The sequence below is a fragment of the Halichoerus grypus genome, chromosome 3 (genome assembly GCF_964656455.1).
Source record: "Halichoerus grypus chromosome 3, mHalGry1.hap1.1, whole genome shotgun sequence".
Lineage (NCBI taxonomy): Eukaryota > Metazoa > Chordata > Mammalia > Carnivora > Phocidae > Halichoerus > Halichoerus grypus.
The window spans coordinates 71,521,608-71,537,016 of record NC_135714.1 but is presented as its reverse complement, the minus strand read 5'-3'; the positions used below and the strand labels follow the sequence as shown (position 1 = coordinate 71,537,016).

The following is a 15,409-nucleotide window of genomic DNA, read 5'->3' as shown; positions in this document are numbered from 1 at the left end:
ATTAGTCTTCATAATGTGGGTGGCCCTCACCCAATCAGTTAAAGGCCTTAAAAGCCTGAGGTCCTCCACATCCTCCAAAGAGGAAGGAATCTGGCCTCCAGACTGCAACATTCATTCCTGCCAGAATTTTCAGCCTGCCAGCCTGCCCTGAAGATTCCCAACTTGGCAGCCTCACAATCACGTGAGCAGATACCCAACGATTAGTATCTCTTTCTGTCTTTCTTTCTTTCTCTATATATGTATGTATATACACACATATATGTTGCTTTTGAGCTCGGCCATCAGTATTTTCCTGCCTCCAGACTGTAACAGAAGCATCAGCCCTTCCTGAGTCTCAAGGCTGCTTGCCTTTGCACTAGAACTACAACCAGTCTCCTGGGTCTGCAGCCTGCCGACTGCAGATCCTGGGCCTGGTCTGCTTGCATTTACATACATGAGCACACGTGTGCGCACACGCACACACCACCCCCTACTAGTTCTGTCTTGCACATATACATCTCCTACTGGCTCTGTTTCTCTGGAGAAGCCTAATACAGATTTTGGTACCAGAAAGTAGGGTACTATAATAGCAATGACCTGTAAGTGTAGAATGACTGTGGAATTGGGTAACAGGTAGAGACTGTCAGAGTTCTGAGGCAGTTAATAGAAAAAGCCTATACTGCCTTGAAGAGACAGTTGATAGAAACAGCAAAGGAGATCCTGATGAAGGCTCCAAACGAAAAGAAGAGAGCTGTAGAGAAAGCTTGTGTTGTCAGAAAATAAACATACATCATAAACAGAATTTGGCAAGAAATATGAATATTAAAATGCTTCTGGTGAAGTCGCAGATGGAAATGGGGAACATGTTATTTATTGGAAATTAGAGGAAAGGAACTCTTATTATAAAGTGGCAAAGAACTTGGCCAAATTGTGTTCTAGTGTTTTGGGGAACTTGTAAGTGATAAACTTGGATATTCAGCTCAGGAGACTTCCTAGCAAAGTCCTGAAGGTATGGTCTAGTTTCTTCATACTGCTCATAGTAAAATGAAAGAGGAAAGGGATAAATTGAAGGAGGAATTGTTAAGCGGAAAGGAATTAGAACTTCAAGGTTTGGAAAATTCTTAGTCTACCCAGATAACACCCTCTGGAAACAGGGCCAAGGGTATGGCTGAAAAATGGTTTGCTGAAGAGATCAAGCACATGGATTCATGAATCCTATCAATCATCTCAGCAGAAGCTAGGAATAGAAATGTGGTTATCCACGAAAGATCTGTGGAGAACCCTCTTGTCTAATGACTTGGACCCCCATGAATTGCCTGGAAAGCCAACAAAGTTTAAAAAAAAAAAAATTCAAGAATAGAAACACTGACAGTTTGCACCAAAGAGGCAGAGCTGGACAAAACAAAGGACGGCTATTGGATTTCTGGGATTCTACTGTTATGCAGTGAGCCTACAGAACCAACTGGCTGTAAACAGGTGTTATCTTTTAAGACAAGGGAAAAATGGCCCCAAAGGCAAATCAGAGTCCAGTGAGCTTCTCCCTGCCACCATGGGCACAGGTTGAGGAACCAGGGCCAGTAACTTCCTGGCCCCGGAGTAGGGCCACCACCCCTGTGGGCCAGAGGACACAGCCTAGACCCAAAGAGGATTATTCTCCAAACCTCAAAATCCAGTGAAATTTTCCCTGCTAGGTCAAAGACTTGCTTGGGACCTATGACCTCTTTTCTCCTGATGTCTCCCTTTTACAGTGGAAATGTCCATCCTATGCCCGTGCCCATGATCGTATTTGGAAGCAGATAACTTGTCTGGCTTCACAGCAGTGGAAGAATTTTACCTCAGGATTAATCAAACTCTGAATCTCACCCATACCTGATTCAGATGATACTTACAGGGTATATTAGCCAAGGTTCTCCAGAGAAACAGAACCAGTAGGGTTGTGTGTGGGGGGGTGCACATACATGTATATAAATGTAGGCAGACAAGCCCTGATATCTGCAGTCAGCAAGCTGCAGACCCAGGAGAGCCAATGGTGTAGTTCTACTAGTGCAAAGGCAAGCAGGCATGAGACTCAGGAAGGGCTGATGCTTCAGTCTGTAGGCAGGAAAAAACTGATATCCCAGCTCAAAGGCAGTCAGGCCGGAGGAGTACCTCTTACTCAGCCTTTTTGTTCTGTTCAGGCCTTCAACTGATGAGACCCACGCACATCAGGGACAGCAATCTGCTTTACTCAATTTCCCATTCAAATGTTAACCTCATCCAGAGACACCCTAACAGACATATGACCAAATATCTAATTACCCCATAACCCAGCCAAGTTGACACCTAAAATTAACCATCATGAATGAGACTTTGGACTTAGAGTTGATGCTGAAATGGGTTAAGACTTTGGGGGATGTTGGAATAGGGTGAATGTATTTTATAGGTGAAAAGGACATGACTTTTGGAGACTGGAGGATGGAGTGTTATGAGTTGGACTGTGTCCCCCTAAAATTCATATATTGAAGTTCTACCCCCAGTGCCTCAGAAGATGACCTTATTTAGATATAGGATCTTTACAGAGGTAATCAAGTTAAAATCAGATCATCAGGCTGAGCCCTAATCCAACATGACTGGTGTCCTTATAAGAAGGGAAAATTTGGACACAGAAACATGCACAGAGGGAAGACAATGGGAAGAGACAAAAGGAGAAGATGGCCATCTGCAAGCCAAGGAGAGAAGCCTCAGGAGGAATCAACCTTGCCAACACTTTGTTCTTAAACTGAGACAATAAATCGTTAAGCCACTTAGTGTGTGGTACATTGTGATAGCAACCCTAGCAAACTCATACAGAGACTCTAATCTCTGTATGTCAATTAGTATTGCTCTAAACACATTCTTTTCTTTTATAATGATCATTAACAGTTATAAAGTGTATTAGGTGCTAGTCACAGCAATAAATTCTTAGATACACACTGTATCGGTGAATATTCAAAACTACCCTTTGAGTGAATGGTATGAGAATTATGTCCCAATAAAAATAAATATACACACTTTTTAAAACAACAGCTTTTTGAGATTGCAGAGATAAATTTTCAATTATTTTCCATTGTCAGAAATTCTCAAGTGAATTGTCATTATTCCAATTTCAGAACTAAATCCAAGACAAACAGCTAGTACATGGGCAGGGACAGAACTTGAAGCCAGATGTCTGAATGTGCTCCCAACCACCTCACCTAAGTGCCCTCCCTCTGCCCTGCCTTGATTCTTTCATTTCCAATGTGACAGCTACATGAGAAATTACAATATGCTGAGATCAAGGTTTCACAACATGATAGCTCATCTACATTATTCACAATTCTGTGTTACTGCAGCCTCAATTATATACTAGAGTCCATAAAGTCTGCAAAATGAGACATAAAGTCTGCAAAATGAGACATTTTAAATGAAGTGACATTTTAAAACACATAAATTTAAAAAAGCAAGTACTATATCCATTGTCAATGGTTTTTAAAAGTCTGAATTCAAACTCTAGTAAGGGTCTTTAAAAAAGTTTGCTAAGCTGATGCAGAAATTAATATAGAAAGGTAAAGTAACTAGAAGAGCCAAAACAATTTTGAAAAAGAACAAAGTTAGAGAACTGAACATTACCTAATTTCATGACTTATTATAGAGTTACAGTTTTCAAGTGTAGTGTTGATGAAAGGAGAGACATATAAATCAATGCAAAAGAATCAAAAAGCCCAGAAATAACCCCACACAAATAAGGTCAATTAATTCTCAACAACTTTGCAATTCAACAGAGTGTTTTCAATAAATGGTGCTGGATCAACACAATACCATATGCAAAAGGTATATATCCATATACCTCACACCATTATAAAGGCTAACTCAATAAGGAACATGGTCTAAAACTTAAAGTTATAAAACTTCTAGAAGAAAACATAGTGTGCTCACTTTGGCAGCACACATACTAAAACCGGAACGATACAGAGCAGATTAGCATGGCCCCTGTGCAAGGATGACAGGGAAATTTGTGAAGCGTTCCATATTTTTCTTTCAATAGTTACTCTGATTGTAAATGTGCTAAATGCTCTAATCAAAAGACACAGGGTAAGAGACTGGATAAAAAAGCAAGACCCATTGATATTCTGTCTACAAGAGACTCATTTTAGACCCAAAGACACCTCCAGATTGAAATGAGGGGGTGGAGAACCATTTATCATGCTAATGGACATCAAAAGAAAGCTGGAGTAGCAATCCCTTATCAGACAAATTAGATTTTAAACCAAAGACTATAATAAGAGATGAAGAGGGATACTATATCGTAATTAAAATCCAACAAGAAAATCTAACAATTGTAAATATTTATGCTCCTAACTTGGGAGCAGCCAATTATCTAAACCAATTAATAACAAAATTTGAAAAACACATTAATAGTAATAATAATAATACAATAATAATAGGGGATGTTTAACACCCCACTCACTGCAATGAACAGATCATCTAAGCATAAGATCAACAAAGAAACAAGGGCTTTGAATGACACACTGGACCAGATGGACTTCACAGATATATTCAGAGCATTCCATCCTGAAGCAACAGAATACACATTCTTCTCGAGTGCACATGGAACATTCTCCAGAACAGATCACATATGGGTCACAAATCAAGTCTCAACTGGTACCAAAAGACTGGAATCATTCCCTGCATATTTTCAGACCACAATGCTTTGAAACTTGAACTCAATCACAGAGGAAAGTTGGAAGGAACTCAAATACTTGGAGGCTAAAGAGCATCCTACTAAAGAATGAATGGGTCAACCAAGAAATTAAAGAGGAATTTTAAAAATTCATAGAAACAAATGAAAATTGGGGCGCCTGGGTGGCTCAGCCGTTGGGCGGCTGCCTTCAGCTCAGGTCATGATCCCAGGGTCCTGGGATCGAGCCCCGCATCAGGCGCCCTGCTCCAGGAAGCCTGCTTCTCTCTCTCCCACTCTCCCTGCTTGTGTTCCCTCTCTCGCTGTGTCTATGTCAAATAAATAAATAAAATCTTAAAAAAAAAAACAAATGAAAATTAAAACACAACTATTCAAAACCGCTGGGATGCAGCAAAGGTGGTCCTAAGAGGAAAATACATAGCAATACAAGCCTTTCTCAAGAAAGAAGAAAAGTCTCAAATATACAACCCAACCATACACCTAAAGGAGCTGGAGAAAGAACAGCAAATAAAGCCTAAACCATGCAGGAGATGAGAATTAATAAAGATTAGAGCAGAAATCAATGAAATAGAAACCAAAAGAACAGTAGAACAGATCAACAAAACTAGGAGCTGGTTCTTTGAAAGAACTAGTAAGACTGATAAACCCCTAGCCAGATTTATCAAAAAGAAAAGAGAAAGGACCCAAATAAATAAAATCATGAATGAAAAAGGAGAGCTCACAACCAACACCAGAGAAATAAAAACAATTATAAGAACATATTATGAGCAACTATATGCCAACAAATTAGGCAATCTGGAAGAAATGGATGCATTCCTAGAGACATATAAACTACCAAAATTGAAACAGGCAGAAATAGAAAACCTGAACAGACCCATAACCACTAAGGAAATTAAAGCAGTAATCAAAAATCTTCCAACAAACAAGAGCCCAGGGCCAAATGGCTTCCCAGAGGAATTCTACCAAACATTTAAAGAAGAATTAATACCTGTTCTCTGAAGCTGTTTCAAAAAACAGAAATGGAAGGAAAACTTTCAAACTCTTTCTATAAGGCCAGCATTACCTTCATCCCAGACCAGACAAAGACCCCACCAAAATGGAGAATTACAGAGCAATATCCCTGATGAACAAGGATGCAAAAAATCTCACCAAAATACTAGCCAGTAGGATCCAACAGCACATTAAAAAGATTATTCACCATGACCAAGTGGAATTTATTCCTGGGCTGCAAGGGTAGTTGACATTCACAAATCAATCAATGTGACACATCACATTAATAAAAGAAAGGACAAGAATCATATGATCCTGGGGCACCTGGGTGGCTCAGTCGTTAAGCGTCTGCCTTCGGCTCAGGTCATGATCCCAGGGTCTTGGGATCGAGCCCTGCATCGGGCTCCCTGCTCAGCAGGAAGCCTGCTTCTCCCTCTCCCACTCCCCCTGCTTGTGTTCCCTCTCTCGCTGTGTCTCTCTCTGTCAAATAAATAAAATCTTTAAAAAAAAAAAAACCAATCATATGATCCTCTCAATAGATGCAGAAAAAGCATTTGACAAAGTACAGCACTCTTTCTTGATTAAAACTCTGCACAGTGTAGGGATAGAAGGAACATACCTCAATATAATAAAAGCCATATATGAAAACCCCACGGCAAATATCATTCTCTACAGGGAAAAACTGAGAGCTTTTCCCCTAAGGTCAGGAACATGGCAGGGATGTCCACTATCACCACTGATATTCAACATAGTACTAGAAGTCCTAGCCTCAGCAAACAGACAACAAAAAGAAACAAAAGGCATTCAAACTGGCAAAGAAGAAGTCAAACTGTCACTCTTCACAGATGACATGATACTCTATGTGGAAAACCCAAAAGACTCCACCCCAAAATTGCTAGAACTCATCCAAAATTCAGCAAAGTGGCAGGATATAAAATCAATGCACAGAAATCAGCTGCATTTCTATACACTAACAATGAGGCAGAAGAAAGAAAAATTAAGGAATTGACCCCATTTACAACTGCACCAAAAACCGTAAGATACCTAGAAATAAACCTAACCAAAGAAGCAAAGCATCTGTACTCTGAAAACTATAAAACACTCATGAAAGAAACTGAGAAAGACACAAAGAAATGGAAAAATGTTCCACGCTCATGAATTGAAAGAACAAGTATTGTTAAAATGTCTATGCTTCCCAGAGCAATCTATAGGATCAATGCAATCCCTGTCAAAATACCATCACCATTTTTCTTAGAGCTGGAACAAATAATCCTAAAATTTGTATGGAACCAGAAAAGACCCCGAATAGCCAAAGGAATGTTAAAAAAGAAAAATAAAAAAAAAGCAAAGCAAAGCTGGTGGCATCACAATGCCGGACTTCAAGCTCTATTACAAAGCTGTCATCATCAAGACAGTATGGCACTGGCACAAAAACAGACACATAGATCAATGGAACAGAACAGAGAACCCAGAAATAGACCCTCAAATCTGTGGTCAACTAATCTTCAACAAAGCAGGAAGGAATATCCAATGGAAAACAGTCTCTTCAACAAATGGTGTTGGGAAAATTGGACAGCCACATACAGAAGAATGAAACTGGACCATTTTCTTACACCACACACAAAATTAAATTCAAAATGGATGAAAGACCTAAATGTGAGACAGGAATCCATCAAAATCCTAGAGGAGAACACGGGCAGCAATCGTCTTTGACCTTGGCTGCAGCAACTTCTTGCTAGACACATCACCAAAGGCAAAGGAAACAAAAGCACAAATGAACTACTGGGACTTCATCAAGATAAAAAGCTTTTGCACAGCAAAGGAAAGAGTTGACAAAACCAAAAGACAACTGACAGAAGGGGAGAAGATTTTTGCAAATGTTTTATCAGATAGAGGGCCAGTATCCAAAATCTATATAGAACTTATCAAACTCAACACCCAAGAACAAATAATCCAATCAAGAAATGAGCAGAAGACATGAACAGACATTTCTGCAAAGAAGACATACAAATGGCCAACAGACACATGAAAAAGTGCTCAACATCGCTTGGCATCAGGGAAATCCAAATCAAAACCTCAATGAGATACCACCTCACACCAGTCAGAATGGCTAAAATTAACAAGTCAGGAAATGACAGATGTTGGCGGGGATGTGGAGAAAGGGGAACCCTCCTACACTGTTGGTGGGAATGCAAGCTGGTGCAGCCACTCTGGAAAACAGTATGGAGGTTCCTCAAAAAGTTGAAAATAGAGCTACCCTATGACCCTTTAATTGCCATACAAGGTATATAGCCCAAAGATACAAATGCAGTGATCCGAAGAGGCACCTGAACCCCAGTGTTTATAGCAGCAATGTCCACAATAGCCAAACTATGGAAAGAGCCTATATGTCCATCGACAAATGGATGGATAAAGAAGATGTGGTATATATATACGATGGAATATTACTCAGCCATCAAGAAAATGAAATCTTGCCATTTGCAACGACGTGGATGGAACTAGAGGGTGTTATCCTAAGCGAAATAAGTTAATCAGAGAAAGACAATTATCATATGATTTCACTCATATGTGGAATTTAAGAAACAAAACAGAGGAGCACAGAGGAAGGGAGGGAAAAATAAAATAAAACAAGATGTAATCAGAGAGGGAGACAAACCATAAGAGACTCTTAATCATAGGAAACTGAGAGTTGCTGGAGGGGAGGGGGGTGGGGGGATGGGGTAACTGGGTGATGGACATTAATGAGGGCACATGATGTGATGAACACTGGGTGTTACATGCAACTGATGAGTCACTGAACTCTACTTCTGAAACTAAAAATACACTGTTAACTGAATTTAAATTAAAAAAGAAAAGAAAGAAAATAAAACACAGGAACAAATCTTTATAGCCTTGGATTTGGTAAAGATCTCTTAAACATGACACCAAAACCCAATCCATAAAAGAAAAAGAAATTATCAAAATTCTAAATTTCTATTTTTTGAAGAAAAAGACAAGCCAGGACTGGAAGAAAGTATTTCACAAGGACTTGTATCTAGAATATATAAAACCACTTAAAAATAAGAAAACAAAAAATTCAGAAAATGGGCAAAAGATATAAACTGACATTTCATCAAAGAAGATCTATGAATGACACATACATACATTGGAAGACACTCTACACCATTAGCCATTAAGGATACCATACACAGCTATTAGATTAGGGGGGAAAAGCCCGATGATACCAAACACTGTTGAAGATGTAGAGTAACTGTAACTCATACATTGCTGGTGTGAAAACAAAATGGTATAGTCACTTTGGAAAACTGTGGAACTTTCTTAAAAAGTTAAATATACATTTACCATATGACCAAACAGTTCTACTTCTAGGTATGTATCCAAGAGAAATAAAAACTTAGGTTCACTGCAGCATTTTTTGTAATCACAAAAAATTAGAAACAACCCAATGGGAATATTACTCAGTAATACAAAGGAACAAACTACTAACGTACACAACATCATGGATGAACCTCAAACGCATTATGCTGAGTGAAAAAGGCCAGACTCAAAAGTCCACACACATATTCTTCTGTTTATAGGACATTCTGGAAAAAAAAACAATTTTAGAGATGGATCAGTGATCACCAGGGCTGACAGTAAGGGAAGGACTGTGAAGGGGTTTTTTGGGATGATGTTACTGTTCTATATCTCAATTGGTATAGTGTTTACATGACTGTATTTGCCAAAGCAAAGTAAATTTTATTACACATCAATTAATATACTTAAATTATATTTTTATTAAAAGTAAAATATATCTATTTATTATATGTGAATTATATCTCAATAGAACAGACCTTTTTGAAAAAAGTAATCTAGCATAACACTAAATTTTAAGATTTTTTTTAAGACAGCAACATAAAAATCCTGAAAGATGAACACATCCTATTTGTTTCAAGCAAGTCAAACAGGTCAAATGGATTTTATTAAAATTTGGGCTGTCACAACTTCTACACTAAAGGGCATTAGAAGGCCCGGTTTCTGCCTCTGCTTCTGCCAATCAAGTAATACATATAGTAACAAAATATTTATTTCATTTTATTTTTCTGCTTCTAAGTTCCTTATCTTTAAAATGTGAAAAAGCATTCCTAACCTCAAGGTACCTGCAACCATCAAGAGATGATAAGTGGAATATATGGGCTAGGAGTGCTAACAATATGCACTCCATCTTATTCATGTTTGCTCAGTGACCACTCTTGGGGATACACGTTTCAGGCCCCTTGGAAATTAATATACATACCCTAGAATTCCCCACCAAGGCCCAGATGGGGGAGGCCCGCTTTGGCTTCCCATGAATCTGTTATGGCTAACATGGTCTTTCCCCTTCCTGATGCACAGGTGGTATCACAAGCTCGAATTAAAGGTTAGCTATCACTTAGGTGCATGCAAGCCCTTTGAGGTATATGCGAACCCTTCGATCTCACTACAATGCCCTTCTGTGTGTCTCCTCATTCTATAGAATCTGGGCACTAAGGTCTGGATTTTGCAGAGAGTAACTGCAACTACCATGGGTTGTCCTCTGCCTGATCTCCCCTATCAGTAAATTATCCTGAATAAAACTCTGTGTCAACTGTTTGGAGTAGCCTGTTTCATCTGCTGATCTCAAAGTGCCTTCTCAGTTTGGGGGATACTCTACTGTCTCTCCACCTTCTAACAATGGGTGATATATAGAATATGTATAGTGTCCCAACTAAATATAGATGTGTTATCACATTAAATTCCATCAGAGCTAAAACTGAAATATCAGCCTTAACAATAAAACCCAGTCACTATAAATGGTAACAGAAAAGGGAAAGTAAATTATCTGGAGCAGAATTAAGAAAGTAAAATAGACAACAAGAATCACAAATACATGAACAAAAAACCTAGAATGTTTGCTAATGGGACTATATTGGGCTTTCTGTAAATTGTTCCTTTCTTTGGGGAAGGGCACAAAAATGTCCTTTTAAAAGGGACTATTATTGCAGGTTATCTTTGCATATTAATGAATGCAATTATTTTGTTAAAAAAACACTAAAACACATCAAGTGCTTGCTATGTGTCAGCACTAAGTGCTTTACATAATATTAACTAATTTAATTCATAAAAACCATAAGATAACACCAAATGTACTTTGGGAAGTAATTTCCTAACATTCATATGCTTGATGGAAGAGCTTCAGCAAGTCCCAATATAGTGAAAGAAAAACATTTAAATCAATAATGCTGAATTTGAAAACATTCCTAAGAAATCCCTGGAAGGATCATTTGTCTTCTTCCATACGTAAAATATGTGCCCTCATCCTTATTTAAGAAGCTATCGTTGGGTCTTAAAAGCAAGGTAAGAGAGTAAAATGACTACTCACTTTGCTTTTAGAGGAGATTTCTCTCTTTTTTTTTTTTTTTTTTTTTTAATGTTCTCAGATACAAATCACCAACAAGACCACAAAGCAGACGCTGAACTGTGGAGCGCCTTGGGGGACAGCGTCTGTGAGCACACGGGCGTGTCTGTGCGTCCCCAGTGAAGAGCGGTACTGAACACATGCTTTAACGTGGATAAGACGGTAAGACGCGGCAGCCCTTGCCCTGGGCCCCAGGCGTTAGAAGGCCTTGCTTTTCTCTGGCCTTTCTCCAGCTTTATTCCTGCCTGCAGGCCAAAGATTCCGAGGGAACTTCTAGAACACACTCCAGAATACCAAAGGCCCTGAGATTCCCGATCCAAATGGCTCCAAAACTGCTCCCAAGGTCCTCCTTGCTAAAAGACCTTGCCACCAATACATATGCCGCGAGCCTGAGGAATGACCAAGTAGGGCTGTTGCGTGGGCATACGGACGTACCAACGGCCCTCCCCACACACATGCACCCAGGTCCCCAAAACGGTACAAGAGAGTCAGCTCTCCCATGCCTTCGTTTTCTAGGAAAGGAACTCGCAGGAATCTTAGAGGTGATCAGAGCCGACCCCACAAGAGTAAAGCAGCGATACCGGGCCAACGCCAGCTGTGGGTCATGCAGACAAAGACCAAGACAGACGTACTGACAGTTGTACAGAAGGGCCTGAGTGGGATAGAGGAGCAAACTGAAAAAGGCTGAGGCCATCCAAGCAATTCCTAAAAAGGGGCCTTGGGCACCTGCTGCCATTCCCAGCCCAGCTTTACAGGGGGGCAGGTAAGTGGGCGGGTGGGGGGCAGGGTATCTAAGAGATGGCTTTTGACGTCAGCTGCAGCGCTGGGGAGATGGCAGGGTAGCAACAGGGGGAGGCTGGCGCAGTCTGGGGGGCAAGGCCGTCAGCTGATGGTAGACAGCCAGTCAAGGGCTGGCGATAAAAGGGCGGGGCCGCGGCCGACGTCACTGCCGCGGCCGACGTCACCGCCACTTGCCGCATCCGCAAGATCTCTCTGGTGCAGCTCGGGTGCAGGTCTCTGCGGGAGCCACCCTAGCCCTCTGCAGCTTCTTCTGTAACATGGCTGACTCGGAAAACCAGGGGCCTGCGGAGCCAAGCCAGGCGGCGGCGGCGGCAGCGGCGGCGGCAGCAGCAGAGGCGGCCGCGGCGGCGGAGGAGGTAATGGCGGAAGGCGGTGCGCAGGGGGGAGACTCTGACAGCGCGGCTGGGGACTCCGACAGCGCAGCTGGTCAGACGGCCGAGGAGCCCCAGACCCCTGCAGAGAATGCACCAAAGCCTAAAAATGACTTTATCGAGAGCCTGCCTAATTCGGTGAAATGCCGAGTCCTGGCCCTCAAAAAGCTGCAGAAGCGATGCGATAAGATTGAAGCCAAATTTGATAAGGAATTTCAGGCTCTGGAAAAAAAGTATAACGACATCTATAAGCCCCTACTTGCCAAGATCCAGGAGCTCACCGGTGAGATGGAGGGGTGTGCATGGACCTTAGAGGGGGAGGAGGAGGAGGACGATGAAGAAGAGTACGAGGATGAGGAAGAGGGGGAAGAGGAGGAGGAGGAGGAGGAGGAAGCTGCGGCAGAGGCTGCTGCGGAGGCGGCGGCCGCCAAAGATGAGGGTCCCCACTCTGCGGTGTCTGATGACGCCAAGAAATAAGCGGGGGCAGAGATTGAAGAGGAGAATGACGACGAAAACAAAATCCCTATTTTTTTTTTTTTTTCCAATATTGGTGGACTTAAAAATAAGGCTCAGGTTTGGGACCAAAATGCAATGTGAATCAATTCTGACATTCCTACCTAAAATTATATTAAATTGAAGCAATCAGATCCTGGCCAGCCCGTTACAAATTTTTCATTTTGAACACAATAAATAAAAGGTGTTGAAGAAAACAAGTTAAATTTAAAATGATTTTTTTCATGATCTCTTCTGCACGGACTGCAACTGAGGCTTATTAAGGGTGTCAAGTAGATGTGAAGTAAAGAATGTCACTTTGAAACCTATTCATTCCACTGTCATCACACTACACACGGAACACCCAGACCAAGACTGAACATGTTCTCAATGCTTAATTCTTCAGTTTCTTTAGTCCGGACATTTTCCAGTGCAGAAAAAGCAGAACCCAGAAGAATCTCATCTTTTAAGACTTTGCTTTTGTAACCCACACATCAGCTTTACACTTCAGAGAAGAGTGATGGAATCGTGGAAGCCTGTGATGGAGATCATGACAGTACTGTTTAATGAGGCCTGGAAAACTGCCACTTCAGATTCTAAAGAATGTTCTGAATGTTTGAATTTAGACAAGCAACATGGTTCTGAGAAGGAGGGTGTATAACCTGTATAATATTGTCAACATATGTGTTCGTTATTTACAGTCTCATGTTTATGTGTTTTCTTGGTAGTGTCTATTTACAAAGGTGTAAAAAAAAAAACCCAAATGTTTAAGTATTAAATCCCTTTACCTAGCATTCTAGAAATATTAATTTACTTGAAAAGATGTAGAATGTAGCAAATCCCGTAAAGCATGTGTATTCAGTGTTACGTAGTTTGATCCTTGTGAAGTCTTTTTTGTCATGTAGCTTTTAGAATGTAGCTGTGAAAATTATCAGAACTCTTCAATGAAGCTAATGTTTGGAAAAAATAAATACTTGAAGAACCAATCCAAGTGTGTGTCCCCACCCCCAGCTCAGAAGTAGAAGGGTTTCAGTTTGCTTGTATTAGCTGTGCCTTCATTATTTTGCTATGTAAATGTGACATATTAAATAAAAAATGGTGCATATTCAAATTTTACTGCTTGAGGACAGACTGTATATACAGTTAAGGATTTTCAGAAAGGACACATTAAATGTAAAAACTCTTAGCTTCTTTGTGGGTTTTGAATTTTGTGTGACTCAGTGATCTATAAAGAAACATAAGCATAAAGTTGTTTACCACTGTAGTGTTAATAAAACAGTATTTTCAAAAAACAAAAGGACTCAAGTACTCTGCCTGCCTGCAATCAAATCCCAGCTCTGCCTCCTACAAGCAATGAACCTTAGGCAATTCAATTGATCTGTTTCAGTTTCCCCTTCTATAAAAGGGGATAGTAACAGCCCCTTCCTCACAATTATGGAGAATAAGTCAGTTAATACACTAAGTCTGTAGGATAGTGTCTGACACATACTCAGTGCTCAAGAAATTTCAGCTATTATTCTTTATTTTTTTATTATTACATGAAAGATAAAGACACTGATTGGAAATTCAATCCTCCTTCCCTCCCCAGGTACAAAAGGGGGAAAAAATAGACATCATTATATTCTTAGGTTTATCATTCCTCATCAGAGAAGATGTGGCCTTTAATTTAGAAACAGGAAATTCAATAACCTATCTCATTTGGTTTCCTCAATATAAAATCAGGTTTTAATTTCCTCCCAGAAGAGATAAAAGACTTTTAATGTGATATTATGCATATGTAAAAAAGGCTACTTAAACTTTACATCTGGGCATCCTGAATGAAGCAAAATAATTTAAAAATTAAAGACCCCCCCCTTAAAAATTAAAAACTCAGATGCATTTTCTTCCATTTCTCTAAAGCGTTAAAATTACACAAGTGAAATTATGCTGCTTTACCTTAAGGATTGGAAGGCAGCTCTGACCTGTTGCTAATGGCAATAGTAGAGTTAAACCTTAATATAATAATAATCATCCTTACGGCCAGGCAACCGAAAGAGAAAATCAAAATAACATATTATCTAAGAAGTCAATGATTATATTAATCATAGGATTATCCTAATAGAAGCAAAAACTAATAAAATTTAATATTTATTTCTTATCTCTAGGAGACTCCTTTAATATTCTAGGTCCATCTAGTAAAAAAGCAAAAATGAATGAAATAAGGAGTGCAATTATTGGGGAAAAATTTTTTTGCAGGTATATAATTATATATAGAAAACCCAAGAGAATCAACTGAAAATTATTAATATTGAATAAATTCGAGCAATTGACCAGTTGCCAGATAAATATACAAAAACCATTAGCTATTTCTAGGTACCAATAATGATCAAAACACATGGAAAGACTTTCATAATAGAAATAAGAAAAATATTTATAAAAACCTCTAATAAAAAATATGTGTAACCTATATGAAAAGGAAAAACAAAATCAGAAAGAAATGTAAAACAGGTCTTTGGATGGTAAGACTGAATACCACAAAGTGTCAATTCTTCCCAAATTAACTTTTAATTTATCACACTTCAAATCAAAACCCAAACTGCATATAATTAATCTAATGTTCACCTGTAAGAATAGCTAAGGAAACTAGCAATATGGGAACAATTCAGATTTTTACCTTAGACTACA

General features: G+C 39.6%; 2 protein-coding genes and 1 non-coding gene across 6 annotated transcripts in view; 2 read left to right on the top strand and 1 right to left on the bottom strand.

The window, feature by feature from the left end:
• Positions 1-15,409, bottom strand: part of HERC3 (HECT and RLD domain containing E3 ubiquitin protein ligase 3) — a 118,294-nt gene that overhangs the window by 6,990 nt on the left and 95,895 nt on the right. The gene's annotated exons all lie outside the window — the stretch shown is intronic.
• LOC118554879 (U6 spliceosomal RNA) lies at positions 3,905-4,011 on the top strand. The gene has a single exon (XR_004926699.1). It is a non-coding gene; the product is annotated as a U6 spliceosomal RNA (small nuclear RNA).
• On the top strand, positions 12,016-14,042 carry NAP1L5 (nucleosome assembly protein 1 like 5). Its single transcript, XM_036122738.2, has one exon. It carries the CDS (start codon positions 12,140-12,142, stop codon positions 12,728-12,730), a length of 591 nt encoding a protein of 196 aa, XP_035978631.1. The 5' UTR covers positions 12,016-12,139; the 3' UTR covers positions 12,731-14,042.